The following is a 13320-nucleotide window of genomic DNA, read 5'->3' as shown; positions in this document are numbered from 1 at the left end:
AATGCAGACTTTGATGGAATGCTCTGCGGGCGTCACGTTGCGTTTGCAGAGCCCCTGATGTGGCTAAACAGTAGAAACCCCCCACAAGTGACCCCATTTTGGAAACTAGACCCCGAAAGGAACTTATCTAGATGTGAGGTGAGCACTTTGAACCCCCAAGTGCTTCACAGAAGTTCATAACACAGAGCAGTGAAAATAATAAATACGTTTTCTTTCCTCAAAAATAATTATTTAGCCCAGAATTTTTTATTTTCCCAAGGGTTACAGGAGAAATTGGACCACAAAAGTTGTTGTCCAGTTTCTGCTGAGTAAGCTGATACCCCATGTGTGGGGGTAAACCACTGTTTGGGCACACGTCGGGGCTCAGAAGGGAAGTAGTGACTTTTGAAATGCAGACTTTGATGGAATGGTCTGCGGATATCACGTTGCGTTTGCAGAGCCCCTGGTGTGCCTAAACAGAAGAAACCCCCCACAAGTGACCCCATTTTAGAAACTAGATCCCCCAAGGAACTTATCTAGATATGTGGTGAGCACTTTGAACCCCCAAGTGCTTCACAGACGTTTACAACGCAGAGCCGTGAAAATAAAAAATAATTTTTCTTTCCTCAAAAATGATGTTTTAGCAAACATTTTTTTATTTTCACAAGGGTAACGGGAGAAATTGGACCCCAGTAATTGTTGCGCAGTTTGGCCTGAGTATGCTGGTACCCCATATGTGGGGGTAAACCACTGTTTGGGCACACGTCGGGGCTCGGAAGTGAGGGAGCACCATTTGACTTTATGAATACAAGATTGGCTGGAATCAATGGTGGCGCCATGCTGCGTTTGGAGACCCCTGATGTGCCTAAACAGTGGAAACCCCTCAATTCTACCTCCAACACCAACCCCCCCACACCCCTAACCCTAATCCCAACTGTAGCCATAACCCTAATCACACCCATAACCCCAACACACCCCTAACCACAACCCTAATTCCAACCCTAACCCTAAGGCTATGTGCCCACGTTGCGGATTCGTGTGAGATTTTTCAGCATCATTTTTGAAAAATCCGCGGGTAAAAGGCACTGCGTTTTACCTGCGGATTTTCCGCGGATTTTCAGTGTTTTTTGTGCGGATTTCACCTGCGGATTCCTATTGAGGAACAGGTGTAAAACGCTGCGGAATCCGCACAAAGAATTGACATGCTGCAGAAAATACAACGCAGAGTTTCCGCACCATGGGCACAGCGGATTTGGTTTTCCATATGTTTACATGGAACTGTAAACCTGATGGAACACTGCTGCGAATCCGCAGCGGCCAATCCGCTGCGGATCCGCAGCCAAATCCGCACCGTGTGCACATAGCCTAATTCTAAAGGTATGTGCACACGCTGCGGAAAACGCTGCGGATCCGCAGCAGTTTCCCATGAGTTTACAGTTCAATGTAAACCTATGGGAAACAAAAATCGCTGTACACATGCTGCGGAAAAACTGCACGGAAACGCAGCGGTTTACATTCCGCAGCATGTCACTTCTTTCTGCGGATTCCGCAGCGGTTTTACAACTGCTCCAATAGAAAATCGCAGTTATAAAACCGCAGTGAAATGCGCAGAAAAACCGCGGTAAATCCGTGATAAATCCACAGCGGTTTAGCACTGCGGATTTATCAAATCCTCTGCGGAAAAATCCGCAGAGGAACAGAATACGTGTGCACATACCGAAACCCTAACCCTACCCCTACCCCTAACCCTAGTTCTTACCCCAACCTTAGTGGGAAAAAAAATTATTATTTTTTTTTATTGTCCCTACCTATGGGGGTGACAAAGGTTGGGGGGGGGGGGTGATCGGAGTGCGGGGGGGCGTTTGACTGGAGCACGGGGGGTGTGATTGGAGCACGGGGGGAGCGGACAGGAGGACGGGGGAGCGGAGCACAGGACGGAGGGGAGCGGACCACAGATCGGGGGGGTGGGGGGGGGGCGATCGGTGGGGTGGGTGCACATAAGTGTTTCCAGCCATGGCCGATGATATTGCAGCATCGGCCATGGCTGGATTGTAATATTTCACCAGTCTTTTAGGTGAAATATTACAAATCGCTCTGATTGGCTGTTGAAAGTGAAACTGCCAATCAAAGCGATCGTAGCCACGGGGGGGGGAAGCCCCCTGGGCTAAACTACCACTCCCCCTGTCCCTGCAGATCGGGTGAAATGGGAGTTAACCCTTTCACCCGATCTGCAGGGACGCGATCATTCTGTGACACAGCATATGCGTCACAGGTCGGATTGGAACCGACTTTCATGACGCATACGCTGTGTCACAGGTCGGGAAGGGGTTAAGGATGGGGCCATGCATACCAAAATGGGGATGGGGGAAAATTATACAGATGGGGCAAAGCATACCAGTATCGGGTTTGGGAGCAAACCATACCAGAATAGGAATGGGGCTATGCATACAAAGATAGGGATGAAGAGGCCATGCATATCAGGATGGGGATGAGGGGACCATATATACCAGGATAGGGGATATTAAGTACAGAATTGACCATATTTTTGCTTAAATTTTTTTTTTACTCCTCTAAAACCTAGGTGCGTCTTATAGTCTGAAAAATACAGTATACCAAAGTTTAAACAGAGTTAAGAAAATATCAAGTAAGTTATTTTTGTTCAGTTTACCTCTCAAAAAGGGTAATAAATTATCAAAAGGTTGCGTGTACTACAAATTGGCACCAATGAACACTACTGTTTGTCAGGCAAAAAATAATCTCCACTAATGAAAAATTGTAAAACTTAACAGTTCTCAAAATATCCAATAGTAATAAATCACTTGGCACTCAAATGGTTTCTTTCAGATGAAAAAGTGAACATCCCATTTATTTGTGCATCCAGTTCAAAGATTATTTAAACGTTTTCGGTCAAATCACAAGACCTTCATCAGAAATATCTTTAATAAAACTGAAATACAGACAAAAATCAAATACAGATTAGCGACAATCCTTCATAAGATGCACAAAGGAGAATAACGGATTCATGGTGTATGCAATGACGAATACATCCATCACGTGATGCAGAGAAAGTGAACAACCGTGGCGGTCAGAGTAAATCCAGGATGGTGTTCCGTGTGTCGAGAAGGTATCTGAATCAAAGGCTGACGCTGTGAACAATTGGTAAGGAAAAAACGGCTAGAGAGACAAAACATGGTGACAAATAGCTTGAGCCCTGTAGAAGGACTCCAGATGTGGCCGTGGCCAATATGGCCTGAAGGATACTGGGTACAATAGTGATCCGGGTGCTGGAGTACCGTCCTATACACAAAGGTACCTAATAGCGACCTATAACTATGGCAAAACTATAATACGGACATGAGTCAATAAACAGGGATAAAATGAGAAAAAACGGACAAGCGCTGTGTGCCATCTAACTATGGCAAAACTATAATACGGAAAGCGCACCTGAAACGTCTGCGGAAAACAACACGCCTGTATAATTTTCCGCAGACGCTCCAGGTGCGCTTTCCATCCCGTGTTGCCTAGGCTCATATACCCCATTGTCCTATGCTTCCAGGTATTGTCCGGCTTTTCTTATTTTATCCCTGTTTGACTCATGTCCGTATTATAGTTTAGCCATAGTTAGATGGCACACAGCTCTTGTCCGTTTTTTCTCATTTTATCCCTGTTTATTGACTCATGTCCGTATTATAGTTTTGCCATAGTTATAGGTCGCTATTAGGTACCTTTGTGTATAGCACGGTACTCCAGCACCCGGATCACTATTGTACCCAGTATCCTTCAGGCCATATTGGCCACGGCCACATCTGGAGTCCTTCTACAGGGCTCAAGCTATTTGTCACCATGTTTTGTCTTTCTCTAGCCGTTTTTTCCTTACCAATTGTTCACAGCGTCAGCCTTTAATTCAGATACCTTCACGACTCACGGAACACCATCCTGGATTTACTCTGACCGCCACGGTTGTTCACTTTCTCTGCATCACGTGATGGATGTATTCGTCATTACATACACCATGAATCCGTTATTCTCCTTTGTGCATCTTATGAAGGATTGTCGCTAATCTGTATTTGATTTTTGTCTGTATTTCAGTTTTGTTAAAGATATTTCTGATGAAGGTCTTGTGATTTGACCGAAAACGTTTAAATAATCTTTGAACTGGATGCACAAATAAATGGGATGTTCACTTTTTCATCTGAAAGAAACCATTTGAGTGCCAAGTGATTACTATTGGATTGACGGGCTGGAAACCTGACTTGGGCACCACACAGGATCCTTGAGTGCCGTGTGTTTTGTCTTTAGTTCTCAGAATATGACACCATAAAAGCAGACTTTATGGCCACGTGCACATGTTCAGTATTTGACATCAGCATGTGTAAGCCAAAACCAGGAGAGGAACAGAGAGGAAAGTATAATAGAAACATATGCACCACTTCTGCATTTATCACCCACTCCTGGTTTTGGCTTACAGATATTGAGGTACAATATATCAAATAATCAACGCATACACGTGGCCTTAAAGTCTGTTTTTATATTGTAATTCTGAGAACTGTTAAGTTCTACAATTAATCAGTGGAGCTGTATGACTGCTTATTTTTTGCCTGACAAACAGTAGTGTTGGTACTTGTACGTAGCTTCAGACACTTTCTAGAAAGGAAAAAAAAATCTTGTTACAAAGTGTGTGTGTCTAATATCTCAAGTCAGCGTCCTGTGATCAAGGAGACTGCTGAAACCTTGTCCTTCTCTATCAGGAGTACTGCTTTTTCTCCTCCAGCCCTACACTGATTTATCCGATGGTGCAGGGCAGGAAAGAATGCTACCTGGACCTATTAGGATGCTGCACTTTCAGAGTAGCTGAAGTACCTTTCAGGTCATGTGATCAGTCACATGGCAGGAAGGAACATCAAGTCATGGTAATATATAAATAGGGCGTGTGTGAGTGTGAGTGAGTGTTTTGACGTTGTAACTGAGCATGTTCCAGTTAAGCGGTGTGTGTTTTAATGATGTAGCAGAGCTGAGTGTGTGTACTCAATCATTAACACACCGCTCAACTGCCATGTATGTGTGTGTGCTGCAGAAAGTGTACATAATGCATGTTCTGCAAAGGTATGTCTGTATCATGCAGGCGCAGCATAGAAACACTGACAATAGATCTATTTCCTAGCAATTCTTCACTAGTGCATTAAAATGAGTGATATTGACCCCTCCACCTTTCACTGTTAAGGTATGTGCACACGTTGCGGATTCTCTGTAGATCCGCAGCGTTTTTTGCGGTGCAGAAACGCCGCAGATCCGAAATTGATTTACACCACAATGTAAATCAATGAGGAAAAAAAAAAACGCTGTGCAGATGGTGCGTAAATTTCCGTTTGGAAACGCTGCGGATTAAAAGTAGCAAGTCACTTCTTTTTTGCGGATCTGCAGCGTTTTTGTACCAATTCCAATATAGAAATCCGCAGGGATTAAAAATGCTGAAAATCCACAGCAAAACCGCACAAAAAAACCGCAACAAATCCGCACCTGCATTTTCTGCCGAGATATGCAGAATCCGCACCAGAAATCCTAAGGCTAATCCGCAACGTGGGCACATAGCCTTAGGGGAATTTTAATTTGCAGGAAACATTTTGCACTGTCTAAACGTGATGTGCATCTTCTAGTAAGGTGTGTCCTATAGTCAGAAAGCTACAATTTGTTATAGCCATATTCATACTGTACGCCATATTTGATTATTGCAGGATCTTCAAAGTAACACACAAATCAGAACAGGAAGTGTTGGCATGAGACTTGGCAGTTTTTCAGCTCAAGATTAGGCGTTAATCAAATGCCACCTAGGGACCACCTAGGGACCAAACTATTAAACTCGCTTTTTATTTTTTAGTAGGTCTCTTTTTAGAGTTTTGTTTTAGGATGTTAGCAGGTTTAAAAATCAGTTATTAACGCTCTGAAAGGATACTGTCCGGCACCTTGATCACATGTCCAATTCCTTTCCATAAAGGTGCAAGGTCACCTTTATATCTCAAACAAATTTCATCTCCTTGCATTAAACGCATATCTGGAAGATAAAAAACAAAACAGAAATTAAATTCAAGTACATGTTATTAGGATTACGGATGAACACTAGTCCTGCAGCTACTTTCAGATAAAGGGGAAGGAACACTAACGACTGCTCTATATGTACATTACGGCAGACTAAAGACTTTTAGGCTGTGAATATTGGTCTGCTGCAACAGCTTTATACAGGAGAAGCCTATAAAGCTATGCTGCTTTACTAGTATTTCTAAGCTGGAGACCAGCCTGAATGGGAACCGGCCATAAGGAAGGTGCAGTATCATGGGGACTATTTATTGATATCTCAGCTCTGGGCTTATGTGCTGTGTGATTGACAGCTATCTGACATGCTTCCTTAGTGATCAGGACGCTGGTCTGTAATTAAATAGACAGGTTAGCCATGGGTGCTACTATATTCCTTGCCAATATGGCATGTCCCTACACCTCCTGACGCCGGTCATTCAGCACAGTCAGGGGTTACAAGAACAGACCCCACTGATTGAGGAAATAGTTGTTAATGTATCACATTTACAGGAAAAATAAAAGAGGAACAGTACTGTGTTTCTAAGAACAAATGCTCCAGATGTGTTATTTCATGAGAAAAACTGACCCAGAAGGTCAAATTATTTCAGCCATTTTGGTGTTGACGCATTATTTTATTAATCTCACTGGGCGCACGATACAATTTATTCATGACTTATCAGTTACCCCTCATTCCTGAAGACCCTTCCGATGCCTGAACATTTCTCCATTGTAAGTCTAATGTAACAGAAGGGCAACAGAGTAAAGGACGGGGACATCTGATGCCTAATGTGTGTTTATCAATATGAACAACTTGCCCTCTCTGCAATACACTTTTTTTATACGGATAGGCCTCATTCACATGTCAGTGTTTAACCCCTTTACCCCCAAGGTGATTTGCACCGAGCCAATTTTTACAATTCTGACCACTGTCACTTTATGAGGTAACTCTGGAACGCTTCCATGGATCCCAGTGATTCTGAGAATGTTTCTCGTGACATATTGTACTTCATGATAGTGGTAACATTTCTTCAATATGACTTGTGTTCATTTGTGGGGGAAAAAAACTAATTTTGCTAAAATTTGGAAAAGTTTATTTTTAAACTTTGAATTCTTACGCCCTTAAATCACAGAGATGTCACACAAAATAGTTATTAACATTTCCTACATGTCTACTTTACATCAACACAATTATTGAAACAATTTTATTTTTGGAAGTTATTAGGCTTAAAGGGAACCTGTCACCCCAAAAATCGTATCTGACCTAAGCCCACAGGTATCAGGGGCTTATCTACAGCATTCTTCTGTAATTTCTACAGACTTGTTCACTTTGCAAGTAGCCCATGTGTTTTTGGTTTTATAATTGTTCTCTTGTTTCTACAAGACTGGGGAGTCCACCACTCCTCTGTGGGTCATTTGCATTGTAGCTGTTCCATCCTGCAAGTTCTGCATGGATATTTTCTCTCTGAACCCTGTTCACACAGGTACTATACCGATGATCAGGTTTTTAAATACATCAGATAGGGATTATATACATTAGATAGGACTGCTCTATTAAGGGTATACCTTGGCGATTGGTGGAGAAGCTTAACATACTTTTTTTGCAAAAAAAAAACGTATTAACTAAATACCCTGTATTTTTTCATTTTTTGACTAACACTTGCTTATTTACTGTGACTTTTTTTACAACAGAGTATTTTTTGACCTCTCTGTGCGCTTTTGTGTCTTCAAGCCCCCGATGTAACCTGAAAGATGAGAAATAAAGGTTAGATTATACTCACCCAGGGGCGTTCTCGCTGCTGGTCAGGTCCAATGGGTGTCGCAATTTGAGTCCAGCACCTCCCATCTTCATTCCATGACGTCCCCTTCTTTTCTTCACGTCGCACCTCCGGCACAGGCGTACTTTATCTCCCTGTTGAGGGCAGAGCAAAGTACTGCAGTGCGCAGGCACCAGGAAATGTCAGAGGCCCAGCGCCTGCGCACTGCAGTACTTTGCTCTGCCATCAACAGGAGAAAGTACGCCTGCGCCGGAGCCGCAGCGTGAAGGACATCATCGAATGAAGATAGGAGGAGCTGGACCCGGATCGCGACGCCCATCGGGCCGGACCGCAGCGGGACCGCCCCTGGGTGAGTATAATATAACCTGTATGGTCCATTTTCTCCTGGTACCCTTGAAAAGTAAACAAAAAAAAAAATAGGTCTAAAGGAAAATTTGTGAAAGAAAAATAAAGGTTTATTTTTTCCTTCCACATTCCATTAGTTTCTGTGAAGTACTAGAAGGGTTAATAAACTTCTTGAATGTGGTTTTCAGTACCTTGAGGGGTGCAGTTTTTAGAATGGTGTCATTTTTGGGTATTTTCTGTCATATAAGCCCTTCAAAGTCACTTGAAATATGAGGTGGTCCATAAAAAAAAATAGTTTTGCTGTTCAACTTTTAACTTGCTAAAAAAACAAAACACTTGTTTAAAACACTGTGCTGATGTAAAATAGACATGTGGGAAATGTTTTTTATTAACTATTTTGCGTGATGTGACTGACTTAAGGGTATAAAAATTAACATTTTGAAAATTGCAAAATTAATGATTTTCGTCAAATTTCTGTTTTTCACAAATAAATGCAAGTCATATCAAAGTAATTTTATCACTATCGTGAAGTACAATATGTCACGAGAAAACAATGTCAGAATCACTGGGATCTGTTGAAGAATTCTAGAGTTATGACCTCAAAGGGACAGTGGTCAGAATGGTAAAAATTGGCCCGGTCAGGAAGGTGCGAACAGGCTTTGGGGTGAAGAGGTTAAGCACTGAAGAGTAAGCAAGATTACCATTTGCTCATTCCCTAGCAAAGCAATAGCTATACTCACTGGTGTGCACTCCACTTCCCCAAAAGCAGATCCATGAAAGCAACCTGATGGATGGCTAAGGGCAATGTGTTTAGAGAGGTATAGACCTCGTGGAATTCACTAGCCAATGAGCAGGTAATGCACCGCATGCTGCAGAAGTACAACCCAAATAGGAAATACATTGGCCTAACAGTCAAACAACTAGGTTAGCTGCGTTTTAGTAAAAACATCAATAAGAAGTTTACATTACCGGAATCCGTTTTTGGCAAAGTGAAATAAGCAATCCTCTTCTTGTTGAGGCCAAGATCCCATCGCACTGTTATATTATCCTGTGTCTAGAAAAATGTAAAGTCACATTTTCCAAATTGCAATATTATTAACCATATGCAGTTCTATAAGGGATTAATAAACTCCTCCTATACATATCTATCAGAAACGATAAATACACAGATATCAGGGCTGTGGAGTCGGTAACCCCAATGTCCAACTCCCCAGCCCTGCACAGATTCATTGCAACTAAAAGAGATCCTTGGATCAGGAACAGACATTTAAAGGACATCTCATAACTTTCCCAAATTATTATGAAAACATTTACAGCACATCTAGCATTGTACTACTGAACCCAATTTATTAGATATTTTATAAAAGTCTGAGTTTTATACAGACCAACTCCACAGTGCTGGGTTTGCTCATACAGTCCCACCTCAGCAATTTAACTGGTTCTTTCAGAGGTATCTTTTTCCTGCCACCATACGTTGGATGGATAGGAATATCGGTATAATGCTCAACTGTCAACCTGGACTTTGTGGTTGCACAGGGAACAATGGAGACAGACGTACCAAGACTTCTTGGCATTCAGCAGTGCACCCTAAGCTATATATGTACTAGATTTACCAAGACGGGCACGTCATAATTAATTTCCTGATATCGCTAGTGAATTTGGCACATCTCCCTTGTGCGACTCACAAATCTACTCCAGCTAAATGTCAGACTTGAAATTATAGTGGCTTTGTGCGGAGGTTGTTGGCCATGCCCCTCCACTTGTTATACTAAGATGTGCTTTTAGGAACCACATGATTGCGGTCAACAATTAAAAGGAATACTGATATTCTAATCCACCAATCAAACCCTATTGGGGAAAGGAAACCCTCAAAATAAAGATGGCAGTGCTATTCCCGCTCTATGGCGATGATCACACGGCAGTATTTGGTCACTATTCGTAAGACAAAATCAGGAGTGGGTGATAAATACAGAGTTGGTCCACGTGTTTCAATTTTACTCTTCCACTGATTAATCCTTTTTTTTTTTTTTTTTTTACAACTACTGATGCAAAATACTGACCAAATACTGAATACGTGTACATGGCCTATGATCAGTTAACATTTTGTTTGATAATATTAACACTGGCGTATATACATTTTTACATTCTCAAGGTGACAAAACAAGGTAGGTTTATCACCTATTTAGTGGTATTGCCACAATGGTACCAATGTGGAGAATCATGTTTCCAAGTCAATATTACCATACAATGAACGCTGTAGAAAGAAATCCCCAATAAAACAATGGCCGAATTGACTGTCACCATTTCATCCCACTGGGAATATTTACATATTCTTTCAGGACATTGTATAGCAAAAGAGAATGTTTTTTGTTTTTTTCTGAATGAGAATGACAATTTCACATGACATTATGGCTATTAAAAGAAGGAGGGGAAATTACAAAAGAGTAATAATGAAAACTCGCCAGAGAAGATAGGGCTGTAACTTAACCTAGAAAATAAACTCATCTCCACAAGTGACTAGTACATTAAATCGCAGCTGAAGGCTGTGCAGAGAAGCTACCCACCTGAGATTCCTTCAGCTTTTTGTCATAGTCAGCTTCCAGTTTAACAAGAGGGCCAAATATATTTTGGTACTGGTAAGCATCTTCATACCGAAGTAAAACATGCTGTGGTTCTTCATCAACACCAGGCTTCTCCAGATCCTCCAATGTAGCTGAAGGGTTTTCCTAAAAGTAGACAAATCATTTTTAATACATTGAATCCCCGGGATCCTTACCCAAATATTCCAGGAGAGCTGTATGAGGACAACCAACTTCTATGTAAGGTGAATTACATTGAGAGTAAAGAGGACCAATTCTTTCCAATAATCTGAACCCTAGTGTTCCAAAGTTTTCTGGCCCAAGAGCTCCGTGTGTTAGAAGAATACCCATGAATACATTTTAGAAGACACTAGGTCACGGATCCAGCAGGTCCAACAACATTACCTTCCACAACTCTTCCAGTTTGTTTATTTGCTGAGCAGTAATTTGGCGAGCTCTCAGCTGCTCTTGTTCAGAGGGGATCTTCACCAACCACGAGAGGAAGCAACGGTCCTGAATAAGGGGCTGCCACTGGGAACTGTCCCAGTTAATGTCCTTTAAACTGCTCTGACTTGCACATGGTTGCCTACGAAAATAAAATTAATAGTAATATGCAAGTGGGGAGTGTATGTAGTAACATCTTAACTTTTCCATAATGGAGTGATTTTTATTCATACTTTTAACTTGCTTGGTGGAAGAAAAAAAAAAAAAAAAAAAAAAAAGTAAAACCAATCTGAATACCAGACACAGCCAAACAAAGCCACAATGGACCTGGGAAAAGCAAAGCCAACCATCTTAATTCCGGTAATCAGTCCGAACCTACAATATGCTCGCTTTTAGTTTAAAAAAAAAAAAAGGAACACTTTGCTGATATTTTCTAACAATCATGGTGGGGGATCCAGAATTATAAGACACACATGTTCAGATGAAATAAAAATGCATGCCCTCATGAACTGGAGTTATATAGAAATAAAAATAATGAATAGTTGGGAGCAGCAGGAATAAAGTAAGAGCAGAATCTGGTTCATTTTCACCTCTGAAGAGTGTGTGGTCATTAATACTAAACACAAACCCCATCAAACTCTTAAAAAGGAGGTAGATTTATGTACGACAAAACTGAAAGTTGCTTCCTCACAAGCTTGTGAAGTAAAGAATAAAAGGAGGAATATGCGAGTTAGGACTGGGCTTACACAGCGACTCTGGCCATGTGATCCTAAGTTTGTGTTACACCTCATCAGATGGCTGTTAGCTAACGATATGGGGGCACTGCAGCAGACAACATGACTGTCCAACCTGCGGAGTATTTGGTCACAGGCTGCAGTAACGGTGCTAAAGGTACCGTCACATTTAGCGACGCTGCAGCGATCTAGAGAACGATCCCAATCGCTACAGCGTCGCTGTGTGGTCGCTGGAGAGCTGTCACACAGACAGCTCTCCAGCGACCAACTATGCGAAGTCCCCTGGTAACCAGGGTAAACATCGGGTTACTAAGCGCAGGGCCGCGCTTAGTGACCCGATGTTTACCCTGGTTACCAGCGTAAACGTAAAAAAAAAAAAAAAAACACTACATACTTACATTCCGGTGTCTGTCGCGTCCCCCGGCGTTCTGCTTTCCTGCACTGACTGTGAGCGCCGGCTGGCCGCAAAGCACAGCGGTGACGTCACCGCTGTAATCTGCTTTACGGCTGGCCGGCGCTGACAGTGCAGGGAAGCAGAACGCCGGGGGACGCGACAGACACCGGAATGTAAGTATGTAGTGTTTTTTTTTTTTTTTTACATTTACACTGGTAACCAGGGTAAATATCGGGTTACTAAGCGCGGCCCTGCGCTTAGTAACCCGATGTTTACCCTGGTTACCAGTGAAGATATCGCTGAATCGGCGTCACACACGCCGATTCAGCGATGTCTGCGGGAGATCCAGCGACGAAATAAAGTTCTGGACTTTCTGCTCCGACCAATGAAGTCACAGCAGGATCCAGATCGCTGCTGCGTGTCAAACACAACGATATCGCTATCCAGGAAGCTGCAACGTCATGGATCACTAGCGATATCGTTAAGTTGGCCAGTGTGACGGTACCTTTACACTGCTTTTTTACCCAATCAAATTGCAACTCTAAAGTCATGTTCAGTATTTGGTCAGTATTTTACATCAGTATTTGTAAGCCAAAACCAGGAGTGGGTGATAAATGCAGAAGTGGTGCATATGTTTCTATTATACTTTCCTCTGATTGTCCCACTCCTGGTTTTGGCTTACAAATCCTCATGTACAATCTTGACCGCATATGGAGTGTGCACGGGGCCTAAAAGGGTCACAAATCCGCAAATCACACAAGATTGGTCAGTCGCCAACCAACAGAAGCCTTCGAAAGAACTATACTGACCTGCAGAGGAGCACAACAACAGAATCTGCCTTAGCCGGAATGAATCCCAGGAGAAATACATTACGGCAGCCGCAGTTGTAGCATTCCAGCACTGTCTCGCCAAGTGGGCCATCCTTATGCAGAGTCACCTCTTTACACTTCGCTCTTACCAGATGATTCACAATGTGGCTGGAAAGTAAAATCACAATATTG

At 42.4% G+C, this 13320-nt stretch overlaps 1 protein-coding gene and 1 long non-coding RNA gene across 3 annotated transcripts in view; one reads left to right on the top strand and one right to left on the bottom strand.

Moving 5' to 3' along the window:
- UPF1 (UPF1 RNA helicase and ATPase) overlaps nucleotides 1-13320 on the bottom strand; it is a 143018-nt gene that overhangs the window by 83986 nt on the left and 45712 nt on the right. Inside the window, exons 4-8 of one of the 2 annotated variants that reach the window (XM_069740264.1) lie at nucleotides 13129-13296; nucleotides 11153-11333; nucleotides 10733-10894; nucleotides 9138-9222; nucleotides 5930-6028 (exon numbers count right to left, since the gene is read on the bottom strand). In XM_069740264.1, the coding sequence (XP_069596365.1) occupies nucleotides 5930-6028; nucleotides 9138-9222; nucleotides 10733-10894; nucleotides 11153-11333; nucleotides 13129-13296 (695 nt within the window). The remainder of the gene's footprint in view (nucleotides 1-5929; nucleotides 6029-9137; nucleotides 9223-10732; nucleotides 10895-11152; nucleotides 11334-13128; nucleotides 13297-13320) is intronic. The other variant, XM_069740272.1, reaches the window with a different exon arrangement.
- Nucleotides 3715-4181, top strand: LOC138658146 (uncharacterized). The gene is made up of 2 exons (XR_011317362.1): nucleotides 3715-3752; nucleotides 3870-4181. It is a non-coding gene; the product is annotated as an uncharacterized lncRNA (long non-coding RNA).

Source organism: Ranitomeya imitator, chromosome 1, assembly GCF_032444005.1.
Source record: "Ranitomeya imitator isolate aRanImi1 chromosome 1, aRanImi1.pri, whole genome shotgun sequence".
Taxonomy (NCBI): Eukaryota; Metazoa; Chordata; class Amphibia; order Anura; family Dendrobatidae; genus Ranitomeya; species Ranitomeya imitator.
This window is presented reverse-complemented; position numbering and strand designations above follow the sequence as displayed.